Genomic DNA, 20,000 nt, shown 5'->3' on the forward strand with positions numbered 1-20,000 from the left:
TAGGTGGTGGTGGTGGTGGTGGTGGTGGTGGTGGTGGTGGTGGTGGTGCTGGGTGGCTAACCATCCCCAGTTCTTTTCAACTTTTGACTATATGGCATAATTTTACTTCCTCTTACCATCCTGACTGCATTCTTCTGGATCTGGGCCAACTGTACATTGTTTTTAGAATGTACAGTCTAGGACTGAACATAGTATTCTAGATGTGATTTGACCAGGGCAAAGTATAGTACTCTTTTTTTTTTTTTTAACCTTTCCCTCCTATTTGAGTCCATAGAGGAAAATGACGTATGGAAGCTTGTGTTTTTAAAAGTGTTCATATAGATCTCTACTGAGTAGTGTATTTCATTCTGTACAAAGAATGCCATTTGTAATTGTCCATCAATGTTTGATTTGATTTCCCATCCCCCATCATAATTCTTAATAAGCTCAAGAGACAGCTCCAGTGCTATATAAAATATAAATGATGACTGCTAAGTGGATGAGAATTTAGACTGTCATCTTAATTTAATAACAGATTTACCTTCATTTATAGCATAAATACAAATAAGACTACATTCAGGATTGAAATTATTAATGTGAATATTTAAAAGTGACTAGAATAATGAAATTGTCATCAAGAAACTTAAGTTCAAATCTTAGCAGATGCTTATTAGCAGTGTGACCTAGGGGAAGTTTCTTTACTTCTGAACCTCAGTTGTGCTTCAAGTGATATATTAATGGGAGCAGTTACGTACGTGTGACATTCAAATAAGATATCAGTTAATCTCTTACATTTCTTATTTCTTTAATTTTCTCTTTGCATTCTTTTTTAAGTGGGTGAAGCACTTGGAAAAGCAGTTATGTGTGTTTCTAAGACATACACATAAATAGATGTGTATGGATGTGTTGCTGCTAAACAATGAACTCTTAGGTCAGCATCAACTGGGAACGGGTTTTTACAAATTTATTTCTCGTATATGGATAACAGCTTACTAGGTTAAGATCTCACTACTTCTTGAGAATTAGCATTTTGTAAGTGTATATGAATACATAGACATCTCTACTTGTACATGTATCTTCATATTTGTACATAGATTCATATATACATACACATGTTCACTATTTAAAGTGTGTATGTGTACGCAGTCATGCATCCAAGCTTTCACAAGAGATGCATAGTGGTATAAGACCCAGTCTCAGATGCAGGGAGATATAAATTCAAATATCTCCCCAACACATTTTGGCTGTGTAACACTGTATAACCACTCTGTGCTCCAGACAAATCTTTTAAGACTAATTGCATAGAAGTTGCAGCCTGCAATACTAACATTTCCCTATTCTTAAGAAATCTCAATCCCTATCCTGGATTCTATTCTTATTATATTGAAATGAAAAAAGAACTCAGTTTAAACTGATCATTAAGGCATAAACATTATAATAATTACTGGATTTCCTAATGATAAATAAGTTTCTAGGCAATGTAAATAAAGGACATATATATATGATAATATATGCTAGGTGTATATTATATACACATATATATATAATATATACACACATATACATAAGTGTGTGTGTGTGTGTGTGTGTGTATCTTATGCAGCCTGGTTCTCAAATGCCACTTATTTATTCATTCTTCATTTATTTATTTATAAATTCATTCATTTATTTCAATTATCAAGCAGTTTTTTTGTTTTTTTTTTCTCTCTTGCCTTCCTCTCCAAACTGGGGAAAATATAGAGAAACTTAAGTCTTTGTAAAAAATGTACATAGTTAAACTAAACAAATTCTCATGTTGACTGTATCCAAAATTGTGGATTTCAACATATTATTTGTGAATTCAACATATTATCTGTCAAGAAGTGGATAGCGTGTTTGACCATTGGTCCTCTGCAATCATGGTTGCTTATTGCATTGATCAAGCTTCTTAAGTCTTTCAAAATTTTTCATTTTTACAGTGAGTGTTTTATAAATTGTATACATTTTTCTCCTAGTTCTTATTTTGCTCTTCAGGTTCTCCGAAGCTATCTCTTTCCTTTCTTACATCACAATAGTATTCCATAACAATTCATATATTGTAGTTCATCCAGTTGATGAATACCACCTTAGTTTCCAATTTTTGGCCGCCATGAAAGGAGCTGTTTTAAATAATTTTTTATACATGTAGGACCTTTTGCTCTTTCTTTAATCTCCTTGGAGTATAGCCCTAATGGTGGTACTGTTGGGTCAAAGTTTTTATGTCTGCACAGTTTTGTAAATTTTTTGGCATAGTTTCAAATTGCTTTCCAGAAAGCCTACACCAATTCATAGTTACACAAACAGTTTACTAATGTGCTTGTTTTCCTGTAACATTTGTCATTTTCCCTTTTTGGTCAATTTTACTAACTTGATGGTTATGAGGTGATCTGTTCTAATTTACATTTCTCTAGTTAGTGATTTGGAGCACTGAAAAAAAATGGTTGTTGATGGCTTGAATTTCTTCCCTTGAGAACTAATTTGAACATTTATCAACTAGAAAATGGCTATTTTATAATTTTGGCTCAGTTCCCTAAATATTTGAGAAATGAGGCCTTTATCAGAGAATATTACTATAAAATATTGCTTGAAAAATATTCTCAGTTCCTGATTTTCCTTCTAATTTTGGTTGCATTAGTTTTATTCATATAAAACCTTTAATTTCATGTAATCAAAATTATTTATTTTACTTTCTAGGATCCTCTCTCTTGTTTTGTCATAAACTCCCTTATTCCTCATTCAGACAGGTACATTTTTTCACGTTCCCCTAACTTACTTATAATATCACCCTTTATGTTTAAATCATTTTGTCTGTTTTGACCTTCTCTTGGTATATGGTGAGATGTTGGTCTATGCCTAGTTTCTGCTTTCCAATTTTCCTAGCAGTTTTTATCAAATGTTGCCTTCTCATTCCAGATGCTTGGATCTATGGGTTTACCAAACAATGGATAATTATGGTCATTTGCTACTACCTAATTTATTTCACTAAAGGGGATTGTCTACTCTTAAAGCAGTAATGGGCAAAGTATTTTCAGGTAGCTCTGTGTTCTAGTATCACTATCAGATGCCTCAACCTACTTGTCCTGCTTTGCCTCACCCCTGAACCCCCTAAACTTCATTCTGACTACAATTCATTTCCCATTATTTGAACAGTGAGATGGTTATAACTGGTATTGCTAGGCTATAGAAGTCAGATTTGATGTAAATTTGATCTGAGATTTCCTTTTATCCCTGAGTTATAGGGAAAAAGCAACATAGGAAAATTACTATTCTGTTGCTTCTAACAAATAACCTATTACTACTGCTTCTTCATTATGTGAATGTAGGGAAGGGTGTGAATGGATAAGATGTTTTGAAAGTAGAATTACTTAGTAACTGCTGGTTTTTAAACATTCGAAAGGATTAGAAGGGAATTCAATAGCCATGTTGTTTAACCTATAATCCAAAGAGATTTCCCATAGTAAGAGATCAGATTGTTTTCCAGCCTTTTTTGAAAGACTATTTGTAAATGAAGGGGAAAATCCCATCTCTCCACTTTGGGATGCATCTAATTATTAAGAATTTTTTTTCTTCTGGTTATCCTGTCTAAATTTTCATCTTTGTCATTTCTACCTATTCGATTCTGGTTCTACCCTTTGGGGCTAAAGAGAACAAATTTTGGATATTTGGGAGTTGAGGGGGGGTAATGAGTGAGAATCAAGATACATGAACTACTATTAATTTTATAAACTATTAATTTTATATTTTATTATTTTATTATTAATTTTATAAACCTAGGTAACTAGATATTGATTGAAACAAAAAAAAAGGTTTTGATAGTTGTACAAAGACTAGAAAAGAGAATGAGTTCTGTTTTGGGGATGTTGAATTTAAGATGTTGCTGGACCATCTAGGTTGAGGGTTCCAGAAGGTAATTGGCCCTTTTGGAAATGTAGTGCAGGACAATAGGGCTAGATATATGGATTTAGATGGCTTTGTTGTAAAGGTGATCAGTGAACTTACAGAAGTAGATCAGGTCACTGAAAGGAATTCTTAACCTTTTTTGTGGGTGAACGTCTCTGGACACCTGGCAAAATTTATATGACTTTTCTCAGAGTAATATTTTTAAATGTACAAAAGAAAATGCATGTTTTTTTTTTTTTTGCAAAGGAAACAAGTTATATTGAAACACATTTATCAAAAAAATATTAAAACCAAAATATGATTATGGGCCCCAAGTTAAGAATATTTGCTGTAGAGTAGGTGAATAGAGAAACCTCACAGTTGCTGTTATGAGACATATGTGACTAGTATTCAGGAGCTTCAGTGATCAACAAGAAACAGAAATTGAGAAAGAGCAAGTAAGAGAAGAATCATAAGAATCAAAACCAAGGGAGGAGGGAATATCTAGAAAGATGAGGTGATTTTGCAGGGTCATAAACTGTAGACAGGTTAAGAAAGATAAAAACTGAGAAAAGGCCATTGGATGAAGCACTTAAGGGATTATTGGTAACCTTGTAGAGATCAATTTCAATTGAGTGGTGGAATTCGAAGTTATATTGTAAGGTATTGAGAAGTGAGTGGACAATGAGAAAGTAAAGACAGCAATCATATAGAGAGAGAGCTTTTCCTAGAAGTTTTGCTAAAAAGGAGAGTTTTAGAACAGTAGTTTGAGAAGACGCCTGGATCAGATCAAGTTTGTAGTTATGTTTTAGGATGGAGGAAGCATTGGTGGGTTTTGTAGGCAGGCATGAGAATGTCAGTGGATAGGGAGGAATAAGGATGAAACAGAGGGGATAGGATGATCAAGGTAGGGAAGCTCCTGGAGAAGGTGGGAAGGCTTGTATTGAAGAGCACAAGGAGAAGGGTTGGCCTTGGCAGAGTATGGATACTAAAATCAGGAGTAAATGGAAGATGACATATAAGAATACTGAACTAAATGAAAGAGCAATTTAACATATTCAGGGAATATGTAATATTGGAATCAATTGTGTGACATGGGAAATGTTGGCAAAGGACTGCCCAGCATGGCATGCCCTCATCAGAGAATTTGCTGTGCTCTATATGAGAAAAGCAGAATTGCAGTAGCTCAAAAGAAAAGTGAGATACACAAATTTAGAGACATCTTCACCCCACATATTCATATGGACTATTTGTGCCCAACCTGTGGTAGAGCAAAGTGAGCTCATAGTGGTCCTGATTAGCCATAGTTGGACACACTGTGGTCATTTTAGTCCTCTTAAAGAACAAAGGACAACAACCTCCCAACTAATCATTGGTGAGAGTAGATAGATAGATATTCTTGAAGCCAGAAAGATCTAAGTACTGGCCTTTCTTTATGACTGCAGACCTCATTGCCCTAGGACAAGGTGAATAGATACTATTGACCTGAACTGGAGGTGAGAATTTCATACACAGATGAAATTATATTCTCAGACAAATAAACACATATTTTTGAATGATGATGATGAAAATTGAAACCATTTGATCACATACCCAGCAAAGTATGATGACTAATAGAATAGTTACTTCTTCAACATGTCGCTGCCCCTTGAATTTTCCATGGTCAGTTAGTTGGTCAATAGCCACTTTTTAGGGACATACTATGTGCCAGGGATTCTGTTAAGTGCTGGGAATGCAAAGAAAGGCAAAAGATTGTCCTTGTTCTTGGAGTGATCATAGACAAATGGGGGAGGTAACACACAACTATGAACAAGTAAGATACGTAGAGGATAAATTGGAGATAATTAAGAGTTGGGGGGGGACTAACATTAAGGTGGAAACGGGCAAGTCTTCTTGGTAGAGGGTGGGATTTTAGTTGGTACTTGAAGGCATCCATGTAAGACATATAATATGTGTCCTTGTGCTGGGAATTAATCTTTTTTTTTTTTTAATTTGTAAGCAATCGGGGTTAAGTAACTTGCTCAAGTTTATGGCCAGGTGTTTCTGGGGTGGGTGCTAAGTGTCTGAGCCTGGGATTCGATCCAGATCATCCTGACACTGGAGCTGGTGCTCTTACTCACTGTGCTACCTGGCTGCCCCTGGGAATTAATCTTTACCAGGGGACTTGGTAACAAATATGGAGCAGTGGTTGGAGAGAGGGAGGGCCACAAATGCCAGTGTGGTTTAGAACATGGATAACTGAAAGACTGTTGCCAGCACTAAGAGAGAAATTAAAGCAGGAGTGGCTGGGAAATTAGTGCCAGCACTTAAAGAAAAACAGAAATCAAGACAAACAAAACTTAGTTTTGTTTGGGGGAAATTATGCATATCCAATAGGCAGTTGAAAAGATGGAGTGTAGATCCCAGAGAAAAATCAAAACTAGATGTAGATTCTTTTCTCTAATGGAATATAAGCTTGTTGAGGTCAGGAACTGTATCTTCAGTATCTAATAGGTAAATGGAGCTTAATTGATTGATGCCAAAGTTTGTCATCTTTGCATAGAACTGATAATGTTGGAAGGGGATTGGTATATTACCACCATTTTCATGTTTGCTGGTAACACTGGCAATTTGTGTGTGTGTGTGTGTGTGTGTGAGATGGAATAACAATGGCCCCATAATAATTCATGGCCCCATTCACACTATATCTATCTAAGAAAGTGATATGGTAGATAAAGATCAGTCCTCTATGTCAACAAGATTTTCAGTCTAGTCTCAGAAACATACTGTGTATGTGGCTCTGGGCAAGTGATTTATTCTCTCAGTGGTTCCAGGCAACGCTCTGCAATTGCAGAATAGGAACCAGGCAGATACGTGGGTTCAGTGGTTAGAGCAATACGCCTGAAGTCAGGATGACCCAAGCTCATGTTCAGCCTCAGATACATACTAGCTATGTGGCCCTGGGCAAGTAATTTAACCTCTGTCTGCCTCAGTTTCTACATCTCTAAAAATATCCTCAGTAGGATATATCCTCATATAAATGCTACACATTAATAAAAATAAGTTATTTGAAAACTTAATTATTTAAATTTCTTTTTAAAATAATTTTGTGAATTTTGAATAATTTTTAAATTTAAATTTTTTTTTAAAGCAATAGGGGTTAAGTAACTTGCTCAAGGTTACACGGCCAGTTATTTCTGGGTGTGGTGCTGAGTATCTGAGGCCGGATTTTGATCCAGGTCATCCCGACACTGGAGCCGGTGCTCTTACTCGCTGTGCTACCTGGCCGCCCCTTAAATTTAAATTTTAACATAATGGAGCACCCTTCATTATGTATTGACTGTGTTTGACTGTAGAGTTGTTTCTGTGTAACACTTTCTCAGACTTGTAGATTGATGGAGAAGGTTCTCTTACTTGATCATTTGCACTATCTCCATTAGACTTTTTCCTTTTTTTTCTTTTTTTTTTTTTTAAAGCAATTGGGGTTAAGTAGCTTGCTCAAGGTTACATGACCAGTTATTTCTGGGTTAAGAAGTTGACTAGAGCAATGTCTAGCTCAAGATAGTGGTTCTGTCAAATTTTAATAAGAAACCTAAATAACCTTTTAAAGTTTGTGTTTGCAACACTTATACTCCTTAAATAATTAAAGCTTAAAACTGTATTAAGACTTTTGAGACACCTTGCACTTTGCTCCGTGGAATATAAGCCATTGTCCAAAATAAGCTCCTCTTGCAAACGATTTGCCCATTTACTGCTGAAGTTTCTTAGCGTTCTACATAGTATTCATGTATTTTTGCATCTTTCTTACATCTTGTTTCAACCTACTCAACAAATATTTGTTAAGTACCTGTTGGATGCATAGCACTGAACATGACAACATGGAAATTTTAGAAAGTTTAGATGGTGCCCTTATGGAGCTCTCAGTCTTGGAGGAATGGGTTACATTATAAACAAATGTAACTATAGTCAAATATATAATAAGCTAATAATTCAAATAAATATAATAAGCAAGATAAGTTCAAGCCAAATACTATGGAAAAGTGTAGTGCAGAAAAAAGTTATCACTGCCAGTGTAAGAATATGAAATTGATTTGGGTGAACACTGGAGGAGGCAGTATTTAAATTGAATTTTAAAAGACTGGTACAAAGTGGTTAGGGAGGGAGGGAGATAGTATAGTGAAAAGTGCAGGGACTGACATCAGATGAGCTGAGTTCAAATTCTATCTCTGATATTTGAGTGTTCTTGGGAAGTTACTGAACATCTTTGAAATCTTGGCAGAAATCACTTATCCTCTCTAAAACGCAGTATCTGCTAAGTGAGATAGACTAGCTAGCCTTTGAGTTACTGGTCACTTTTATTATATTTGCAGAGGAAACTATTTCAGGTAAGCAAGAAAGGGATAGCATTTCTGGCATCCAGAAACTATGTGAGCACGGGTTACCTGAGCAAAGACAGCAGGTTTGTATGAGTTTGGTCGGTGATCCATTTTGGTTGGAGTATAGAGTACATGTGAGGGTGATATGAAATAATGTCAAAAAGGCAGAGTAGAGCCAGATTATGGAGGTCTTTGAAATTCAAGCAAAAACTTGGCTAAACACTAGGGAGTCAGTGAAAGGTTTCAAGCAGAGTGATTACTCTGGTAGCAAGGAGAATGTTAGTTTGGTTAGGGGGAAGAAGATAGGAGGGAAGGAAAGAATCTGTTGTCTGTGACTGAAGATTTGTCTTAGGGTCCTGGCAATGGAAATGAAGAGAGAATGGATGCAAGTCATTGGAGAGGCAGAATTTATTTGTTTGGTTTTATTCCTCACATGAATGGATTTAAATAGTCAACAAGTCAACAGGAGCCAAATAATTTTCCATGGTCTAGCAGCATTAATAAAAGTAAACTCTGGAGCAAATGAGGTCATAGTTTCACTTTATTGAGATTTATTTTGACTGTATCTGAAGAATCATGATCAATGCTGCATGCCACATTTTAGGTGAAGGAGAATGATTAGGATTGTAAGGGAAGTTACATCCTGTCATGTAGGATTGCCAGGAGGAGAGGATGTTTCTCCTGGAGTAAAGAAGATGTAATCACTGCCTTCAAGTATTTGAATGATTGTTATGTGCAAGAACTAAATTTATTTTACTTGGCCCCAGAGGGTAAAACTAATACCAGTAGTGATGATTTACATACAGTTGTCACGTTAGAACTTACAGGTTACTTTACTCATAACACCCCCGCCCCCATGAATTCCAGTAGTGTGAAGTTTTATTATACCCATTTTATAGCTCCAGAAACTGAGACTCAGGTTAATTGACTCCCTTGTGTTTATGCAAGTAGTGTGTTGAAGCCAGGATGTAAAATCAGGTCTTCTAACTCCCAAGTCCAATACTCTTTGCACCACACACACACTATGCTAACTTTCTGAACAGTATTCAGCAAAATATGAAGATAACGAAAATATTGCACTGTCTTAGACACAATTTGTAGAGTCAACCTGAAACAGCTGGATAGGTGATCAGAGGCTAGCCTACACCTGAAGAATCCCTTCTACAACTTACCTGGCAATTACTTGAATACTTCTAATGAGAGAGAAGCCGCTATGCCTGAGAGTCGCTCTAAGTTCATATAATTCTCATTCTTAGAGACATTTTTTTCTCCTTATATTAAGCTGAAATCTGCTTTTCTTCAAATTCTACCCTTTATTTAGACACTTGTAAGGACAAAGGGAAAATTCTGTTTATATTAAAATCATATGTTTAGTAATGGTGACTCCAGATTTTCATACAGAGTTGGAAAAGGCTTTAGCAATAATCTTAATTCAATTCCCCCCTTTTACAGATAAAGAAATTGAAGTCTAGGCAGGCGAGTACCCTATTCCAGCTTGATTTCCAGCTCCTTATTAGGTCTTTGTTCTCTTGTTAAACTTAAGTGTGCTTGTCTCTGTGTATAATGTTTAGAGCTAGGAGTTACATACTCTTGATATGATGGAGTTTGGTTTATTGCAAATGATATGGATAAACTAAAAGAATATATGTGGCAAGTAATTATTGACGTGTTGAAAGTTAGATCTGGAAAGTAACCCTTTCATTTGACCAAAGAGGAAGTCACATCAGTGGCTTTGAAAACCACACAAGAAGTTCATGAAAAATTGGGGACTGAAGCTCAGATCTCCTACTTTTTCCTGGCCTATGTACCACCACCACGCTGCACTGTCCATATGGACAAAATCCACTCTCTTTAAGTTTCACTTATGTATACAAAATAGGATTAACTGGCATCTTTGATTTGGAGAGATTTTACAAATTATAAGTTACGTTTGTGAGAATTAAAGCATAAGTTATATAAGGTAGCTTGTCTGTCTTTTTTTTTTTTTTTTTTTTGCATTTCTTTTGTATCTTAGTCTTCAAAGGAAATAGTCCAAGTAAATACCTTTGGTGGCAAGCTTGATCACTTAAGCCTTGTCCATTAGCTATGTTTTAGAACTAGTTTCTTATCCCAAGTTTGCTGATGACTAGTTATAGGAGCCTTGAGAAGTCAGCTAACTTCCCTGTGAATCCTAGTTTCTTTATGGTTGGAGGATCTATTTCACAATTTTAATATAAAGGAATGGCTTCCATACCAGAAAGAGCCATATCTGTTATATAGAGTGTGATGAAGTAAAAATTTGAGTTCATTCCTTTCTCTCATTCATGTATTCTCTTTATACCCCCCCAAAAAAAATAAAGAAGAGAGCATCATCAACATTCATAGAATTCCATTTAGAAGTATTGAGATTTAGTTAGAGAATTTGGCTTTGTTAGTAAGAAGTTTGGGGTTCTAGTGTTGGTTCTTTCACTTACTACCAGCTTTTTTGGTCCAATGATATGGATAAATTAACAGAATATAGGTGACAAGTAATTATTGACCCATTGAAAGTTAGGTCTGGAAAGTAGCCCTTTCATTTGACCAATGAGGAATTTCTGTTGCACATCAGTGACTTTGAAAACCAAAGAAGAAGTTCATGAAAAGTTGGGGGCTGAAGTTGGACTTTGACTATGTCACTTTTCCCCTTGCACCTCAGTTTCTACATCTGTAAAATAGGGATGATATTCATAATACCCTGCTTACCTCACAAGATTATTGTGAGAAATAAGTGATATCAGGACTTCAAAAATATTTTTAAAGGTAAGTAGCTGTCCAAGTGTAAACTGCTATTTTCCTCATTATTGTTTTTATTATTGCAGTCGCTGTGTTATTTAGTCCTTCCCTTCCATACTGTATAGCTTGTGAATTGACTCATGCAAGTGTTACTTACTTTGGATGCTTTTAGTCCAACAAACTTTTATATGTTGAATATACCTAGCTATTTTCATGTTGTTTCCCATGTGAGTTTCTTGAGGGCAACAGAATCATGTTTTTTGTCTTTCCCAATTTTTAACTTAGTGTCTGGAACATACCAAGCAATTAATATATGTATGCTGAGTAACTGAGTACCTACTTTATGCAGTGTGCTGGGCTAGACACTGAAGGGAATACAAAGGTGAATAAAATACTATTCCTTTCTATTTGGAACACACAGCCTAGCAAAAGAATTAAGATGTGTATGTAGAAATATAGTACAAAGTAGAGGCTTTCATATATAACAAATATATAACTTCACATTATCCCACTTGATCCCATTATTATATCCCACATTATCCCATCTGTGTTAACAGAACTCTGTGTGTATGTGTGTGTGTGTGTGTGTGTGTGCAAATGGGCATGTATATGTATACACACTACCAGTTACTGTTATTAATGCTATCATTATATAATATGATATTGAAAAAGTAGAATGGAGTATCTATTAAAAATTCTTCATACCTTAAATGTACATCTGGAACTGTTTGAACTAAAAGTAAAATAAATGCCACAGCATATTATAGCATTCTTTTTTTTTCCTATTTAAAAAAGGAAATGGAAAACATACCACTTTTACAAAGACCTGACATTGAATTGGATATTGAAATGGTATCAGTAATGTATTTATATATACCATATTTTCTTCCATGCATTAACTTTCCTTGGTACTTTTGACCTGGACGTGTGCCATATGAGTTGAAATGTTACCACATATGAAAGATTGTCTTGTTTAAAAGTGGCCTAATTCATTTAGGGTAAGGGAAGTAAGGTTGATCCATTTGCCTATGCGTACCTCTTTACATATTAGACTTTTTTATCTCTGTCTCATAGGTTTTTGGCACTTCTTACCATAAATATCACTCTTCACCTAAATTAACTAGCTATAATTGTAAAAAATAACTCCTAAAAATTGAATGTAGAACAAGAACACTATAATTTCATAAACCAGATATCTACACATGAAATGTCATAATTTAAAGTTGGTTTTAACATATTCTCTAATTCAAAAAGGAGTTAAATGCTTCTGTGATTAAATCATAGCTTGTGCTCATTGCTATAAAAGTTTCAAGTGTGTGTGTTTCAGAATTTTAAAAGAATATAATGCAAAACAAATGTAATAGATATCAGCATACTTGAAACACATTTTCTGAATTTAATTTAACTCTGTACCAGAGAAAGGGGTGAGTGAATGAGTGTGTGTGTGTGTGTGTGTGTGTGTGTGTGTGTGTGTATGTATGTGTGTGTATTGGTACTGGTTTGTTTTTTCACCATCTCTCTCTAAGGGTGATTACATCCAGTAAGGCAGAATAAATTACAGATGGACTCCACTTTGTCCATGTTTGCTGGACTTTTCGGTTTAAGTTCCATTTGATTACCCAGAACCTTTGCTAATATCAACATTCTGAAGTGTTATCCATATACACCTTGTGGTAGTGACTGACTGTGTTTTTAGAACTATAATTTTGTTTAGAAAACCTGAAAATTTTTGAGAAGCAACTACTTTGGGGATTTATTTATTTTTCTCAGCAAGACTATATATTCTAAATGTTTTTAGAAAATAATCATATGGAAAGTGTGGCTTAAAGCAAGTGTTCAAGAACTTTTCAGATGTAAGAGTATACCTGTAATGAACTTTTCAGATGTAAGAGTATGCCTATAATGAACAAAAAGGGAAAAAAAATTCCAAGAGTGTTCCCAAGTTGTTTTGTTAAATTGTCATTAGTAAGCAAACCAGAGAGGTGTACAGATTCTTTACAAACTGGAGCTGTCCCCTACTTTAAAAAAAAATGCTTTTAAGCGTAATTTTTCCCTCTCTTCCATCTCCTGTCTATCTCTGCCTTCTCCTCTCTTTCTTCCCTTATCATTTAATCCTCCATCTCTGGACTTTCTTACTCCATTAGTTCTTCTCTCATATATATTTTTTCTTTTTCTTTCCTCTCCTCCTGCCTTGCCCCACCCCCTTCCTTTCTCCGTCTGTGCACCCACGTGCTTCAAATCTGTGTATCTGGACTGCCTTCTCTAACAGTTCAATATGAGTGTTAGCAGAATGAAAACCAGATGGACCAGCCGTTCCCACTGTTATCTCCCAACCAGCTCTGGCAAGCCTCCCTTTCTCCCTCCTTTCTTGGCATGACAGAAATATTTGCCTTTATTTAGGAAGGCCTGTATTTGCTGCTGTACTCTTCCCTCAGTTGCAACATAAGCTGAAAGCTATTTATTCCCTTGTTGCTGAGGTTGGTTGAGGTGAGTAGAATGTGAGATGAATTTAACTATTGCAGAAACAAATTTGAGTTTAGCCTCTATGAATATTTATTTAGAATATTTTTTTGGTAGATGAAATGCTCTAGCTTAGTAATAAGAAGATAAGTTTGTGATCTAAGTAACAAGATGGGTTTTTTTTTCATATGTATATCTACCACCACTTAGATACACTTTCACTAATCTTTAAGAACATTGCCTGTCTTTTTGTCAACATTTTGGACTTAGAAGCAGCATTGCTGATACCATAAATCAGAGCAATGAAGATTTTTTTAATTAGTTTAATTTTAATTAAAATTAATTTAATTGACTATTAGGTTATTTGAATACTCTATCTGAATTATTTGAATACTTCTCCCTAATAAAATATTACCATTATTTCAGCATAAATGAGGATTACTAAAGGGACTTTGAGGAAAACAAATCTATGGTGATCTGAATGTGAGTTGGTTTTGTGAAAGGGCCACAATTTACAAATCTGAAATTTTCTTTTCCATTTATTAATAATAATGATCAAGTTGGGAATTTCTCCTAAATAAATTTAGTAACAATTATGATCTGAAAAAGTAGTATTGTTCCTTAAAATTATTCTCTATCAGTATTTCATGTTATTTACTTTTAAAATGAAGTTTAAACATGTAATATTAGTTATTATTTGAGGAGAAGAGATAGTATTTTACACTTTGAGTCTGTTGTCCCCCTATGAACAATCAGGCAATTTACAAAATTACAAAATAAAAATTCTTTGATATTTCTGGCATATGGTTTCTGGAGGTACCTGTTACTTTTCAGAGAACATTGAATTGATAAGTCAAATAGAATTAGATTAAGGAAAACATTTAACATTTGGTAGGAAAGGCATATCATTTGGGAAAATGCATTATTGAGAGATCCCCCTTAATTATTGATTAATATTAGATATGAGGCACTTTTTAATGGAATAGTAAGTTCACTTACTATATAGCAGGTACTATGCTTTTATATTCAAGGTAAATCTATCTTTTTATTCTTTAACATGATCAAAACTTATCTTCAAGCCTAGGAAACTAGGATATAGAACAGGTGAATAGTATCTAATCTTTCCCCCTTCTTATTGATATGGTAGGTTCTCATTTGATCCACATGTAATATGGGTTTCCTGTAGCTTTTCCATGTTTCTTAGAATTAAGATTCATTCTTCCTTTTCTCCCCACCCCCTTTTGATCAAGATTGTAAATTGAAATAGCACAACCAACCTCCTGTAATAATGGCGTATAAACACATGACTACTAAATAAAGAAAAGATAGCCTTCATTATGTGGCATATGGTATTTATTTATTGATGCTTTTAGAATAGGACAGGAAAAGAAATTGAAGTGGAAAATATGTCCAGGAGACATGGAGTATTTAACCTGCTCTGTCTAATAGTTTGAAAACAAAAGATGGCAGGGGCAGCAGGTGTTACAGAGAATAGTCACAAAGAGAGCTGGCCCCCACCACTATCTCACCTGTACAACAAAGCAGGAGGCTTTAGTTCTTCCTGAGTTGTCATAAGGGGGATTCATTGCTATCCTTCCCTTCTCATCCATTTATTCCTGCTTGCTAATGTTGGCTGCAATTGCCAGTGAAGTTGTTTTATCCCATCCAATACTATCAAGGTAGCATCTGCACGTGCCAGAAATAAATATAGAAGATAATATAGCCTAGTTACAAATGAGGGCCTACCATCTGTGTTGCACCTTCTTAAGTGAGGTTTCGATGATGCAATTCCGTTTTGAGTTTCAGTAGATGGGCTTGTTTTATCCACAGAAAATATCAATCCTTTTTTATTCATGGCACAGCCTCATGGAGGAGGTGTTGGGGCGGGGGGAGATGGGCTGAGAGGTGGGGAGAGTTAACCTTATCTGAAGAGCTGCTGTGCTTAAAAGATAAAATAATCTAATCCTTGTGGTTATCTTACAGATCGCAGTGAGAAGCATTCCACAATGCCAGACTCACCTGTGGATGTGAAGACGCAATCCCGACTGACGCCTCCAACGATGCCGCCTCCTCCAACGACCCAAGGAGCGCCAAGAAGCAGTTCATTCACACCCACCACGTGTAATTAGCCTAGTTTCTTCCTTTCTTCTATTTTTTTTCCTTGCTGCATTTTTTAAAGTATAAGGGATAGGGAAACAAAAACTCCAACATTAACATATAATGTGAAAATAATGCAACCCCCCTACATTATTCTTCCAAATCCCCATAATGCTGAAATTTGACTTAGGTCAGTGACTTGTGATTCATTTCTGAGTCATCCCCATTTTTTTCTTAATTGCTTTATTATCTGTCATTTGGTTGAACTGTTTAAAATTGAGAAACCTACTTTTAAACATAGGTCATTTTGATCTGATAACTTATTCTTGAACAAATAATTGGGTATACTGCTATTCATTTTGATTTGTTTGACTTTGCTTTATTCTTGGGGATATGCTCAAAATCCTTCCAGAGTTGTTTCATATCTGTAGCAGGCATCCCCTTACCCCCAACTAAACTAGCTAGGTCTTTTTTTTTATTCTCTTACAAATAAGAAGAGCCACATGACCTTATCATATTAGGGCCACTGCATTATAGGAATATCATGTGGTCAGGTTTAAAACAAACAGACAGCATCCTTCTTGATTTGAATTTCTCAGATCTCTGATATGTTGTGTCAGTTTGGCTCTGGCTCTAGCTTATGAATCAGTGCATGGAAGTGTATTTGCTTTCTGTTTTCTGGGGGAAAAAACAGAACTTTCTGACAGTAGAAAGTCCCCCTCATCCCTAGTTGTATACCAAAAGGGATATAGGTAGCCCTTTTCAGTCCTTCCCAAGGTTCTGATGTCAAAAGGATTTTGTTGAGCTAGCAAATCACTGTCTATTATAAATGATACTGCTTGTTGAAGGTGTGCCATGAAATCCATGTGAATGAAAGAAACGTATAAGAAGAAAAGAATCTACATATTAGTGTCTTAAAAATTGTTGGAGTAGAAGAATTGGCTTTATACCTATCCCAGGCTGTTTATATCATGTCTCATTGTAATTTAACAGACCTTTTAAACTCATAAGGAGCTGGTTACCTTGAATGGTGCCAAGCTATAATGCTGTCAGCTTCTGTTGTTTTTGGTTGGCTGTTCCCTAATGTCACCAGGAAACGTAGATGGCTGTTTTGAGGACCTAAGTTTGGCAGTTATTTCCAGGCGAGTTATTGGTGAATCTTTAGATATAAATCTGGATTAGTGGTTTCAAACGTGCATAACTCATAACAAAACTTCTCATTTGGGGAAAGCACAAAGTATTGACAGTATTAAAAAGAATTATAAATGAGGAATTGCTTACAATATGTCTGTCACAGCACCTTGTCTGAAATGAATACTTCAGAATGGCACTAGATCGATGAATTGAATATGGTCTCACCTGACGAATAATGAAGTCACCATTTTAACAGTTACTAATTTTGCCATTCCCTTTCATTAAAGATCTGCTTTCTTCTTTCTAGCAGAGTCCTTGTAGTTTATTACATTAATGCCTAAATCAGTTTTATCAAAAATAAATTGAACAAATTGGCATATATCCATGCTATCTCTCATTACAACTCTGCATTAGGATGTCCCATTTCAACTCCAGGAAATAAATTCTCAATTAATGCTGTATGCATTCTGCCATCTTACAGAAAATTTGCATTTTCCCTAAAGAAGTGGTTAAAGAAATATGTGGGGAGAAAATAGCCTTCTAATTGGGTGGTAGAAGGTTAAAACTTGAAAGTCCTGTTTTTATAAACACAGCTGTCAGTTGTGTGTACAAAACACGATTAAAAATGTTCAGTGATAAATTTAGTCTCCACCAAATGTACATTTTTTTCTAGAGGAGCAGTTTAGAGAAGAATATTCTTGTTATATTGATATAAGCCTATGACAAAAGGCTGACATCCAAATGCTGCTTGTTCCATGATTGAAATGTTTCAGGTGGTTGGCATATGTGCACATGGGAGCGAAGGCTGTCCCCACTCTGTAGCAGACTCCATTCATTATCAGTGCCTGTGTGGATATAAGAAGTATTTATTTATGAGGAGTCAGGTCATTTAATCAAGCAAAATTTCAACCTGGGGTATCTGTGAAGTCAAAGTACTTTACCAAAAGTCTGAACATTTTTCACATCATAAAAATTGACTAGAAATAAAGTTACCTGTGACTTCCTTTCCACAGAATTTTATTTTCATTTTTCTTCTTGCTTTGTGCTTCTGACAGTAACTAATGGCACAAGCCATTCACCCACAGCTTTGAATGGAGCCCCATCTCCACCCAATGGCTTTAGCAATGGGCCTTCCTCTTCTTCCTCTTCCTCTCTGGCTAATCAGCAGTTACCACCAGCCTGTGGAGCAAGGCAACTCAGCAAATTGAAGAGATTTCTTACCACCTTGCAGCAGTTCGGCAATGACATTTCACCAGAAATAGGGGAAAGAGTTCGCACTCTTGTACTAGGATTGGTGGTAAGCAAATGCCAAACAACTTGTTCACTCCCTACTCCCGTTAAGGATAATGGTTTGTTGGATGTACCCAAACTGGTTCTTATGGTTTTCCTTAAAAGAATTGGTTTATATCGCAGAATATGATATTGGTCTTTCTCTGACAAATGGATGTTAATGTAGTCCCAAATTCTAAATGAACAGTTTCGGGAGACAGTGTTATAATTGTATGTAAGCCCAGACTATGACTTCATTTGCTATCTGCTTGATAAAGATGGAATGATCCAAAATTCTTTTTGGTAAAGAGGTGTTTTTGTACATCCAGGTCCCAACAACTGAGAACAATGAAAAATCATCCCTAAGTCGTCACAGTATTTGAATTCACTCTATTCACAGTATAGTTGTATGTAAAATATGATAATTCGTTCCAGTCCAGAGTAAATATGCAATGTGAATTAACTCTATATTTATCTGCATATGTATAGATTCAAACCTGTTGCTTGTTTGTTGAGGTCCTTACTTACAAGGTCCATTGATACATTGACATTAGATCCCAAGGCTAATTGCTATTTTTAAAAAGAAAATTTTGTCCTTAGTGTGAAGAATTCCCTAATTAAAGTATGAAGTTGAGGTGAGAAATCACAAGAAAGCCGTGTTCTGCTAATATATTGATTAATTATATGATTAATGCCACTGGAAACTAACCACTTCCTAATAATGGTGCCTCAGTTTATATAATATTACCAATTTTACAGCAACCTTTTGCTGTTTAAAAAGTGCTCTCATATGTTTTTGTTGATTTTATTTTTTACTTGTGAATATTATTGTCATTTTGAGTTGTCAGGTGAGGAACTTTTGGGTATCTTGTCCATGGCTAAGAAATGGTAGAACTTGGAATAAGACACTGGTCTCCTATTTGGCCTTTTAATACTTTTCCGTCTGAGCTTCTCCAGACTCTTCAAATACACAGTTATTTTCTGTAATTGAGTGAGACCTAAGGCATTATTCTCAATATTAAAACTGAAAGAAACTGAATACGGACTTGACCAAAGGCACAAAATCAGGATGCATTATAAGGGCCAGAATGATTCTGAAATCTAGATCTTCTTTCTCTTTGATTTGTGCCCTTTAAGCTAAATAATGCTTCTTTCATTATATGAGCTTGACCTGGGTTAAGCCACATTAGATGTGTCTTGCAAAAAATCTCTCCGGAGGAGATTCTTGTTCAGGTGTAATTTGGATTAGATTGCCTCTGGGGACCTTTCTTACTCAGATTCCATGATGCAGCATCAAAGACGTGGGGTTTAGAGTCCTCATAGATATTCATGATCAAGGGATATGGGACAGGGATGTATCTATCCTATCCCAGACCTTTGTAGTTAATGGATGAGCTATTTTTATGAAGTTAGAATTCATTTTTGGAGCTTGGAAAAAAATAGTAATATTTCATAAACAAACGAGAATGAACAAAATTTTGCCATCAAGTCCAATCCCAAACTTTCCTTTTAATCAATTATGTTCCCATCTCTTTGTTTTTACTAAAGAATAGAGAATGTAGTTACCATCTTGTAGATCTGTTGATACATTCTTGGTTAACATTGTCTTACAGACAAATTTATATCACAGAAAGCTACCTTAGTTGCCTTATAAAGTCTTTCACATTTCAATTGTTAGAATTGTTGGAGAAAATTTCTCCTGGGAAAACTTAATAATTTTTCTAAGCTAGTGAAAACAAGTTGCCAAAGCAAATTTGATAGTATCAGAAGATAACTCCAATCCAAGTAGTTCTCAAATAGAATAAATTTGAATAAGTTGCTGAATAAACTTGAATAGTTTCATTTTACGAACATGCTAGCAGGGGCCTGAATTTTAGACAACAGTCCCCTGAATTTGAAGGAAGGGATATATAAAATAGGTAGTTTCTACTTCCTCCCCCCTAATTTTAAAGCTGTGTTCATCAAATTAATATTCTGTAAAGATTTGTGTCCCTTAATCAGCTGTGTGTATATTCCCTACTGGTTGGACAATTTGCTACCTTTAGGAGAAATTAAGGA

At 35.4% G+C, this 20,000-nt stretch overlaps 1 protein-coding gene across 12 annotated transcripts in view; it reads left to right on the top strand.

Annotated features, from left to right (window-relative positions):
* RUNX1T1 (RUNX1 partner transcriptional co-repressor 1) overlaps nt 1-20,000 on the top strand; it is a 181,974-nt gene that overhangs the window by 92,759 nt on the left and 69,215 nt on the right. For 11 of the 12 annotated variants that reach the window (XM_069086658.1, XM_069086659.1, XM_069086662.1 and 8 more), the window contains 2 exons: nt 15,426-15,563; nt 17,729-17,970. In XM_069086658.1, the coding sequence (XP_068942759.1) occupies nt 15,426-15,563; nt 17,729-17,970 (380 nt within the window). Of the gene's footprint in view, nt 1-13,363; nt 13,470-15,425; nt 15,564-17,728; nt 17,971-20,000 lie in introns of those variants that run through there. The other variant, XM_069086666.1, reaches the window with a different exon arrangement.

This window comes from Petaurus breviceps, unplaced genomic scaffold (genome assembly GCF_028583685.1).
Source record: "Petaurus breviceps papuanus isolate PSGF00001 unplaced genomic scaffold, PetGlider_PUasm1.0 179, whole genome shotgun sequence".
Classification (NCBI taxonomy): Eukaryota; Metazoa; Chordata; class Mammalia; order Diprotodontia; family Petauridae; genus Petaurus; species Petaurus breviceps.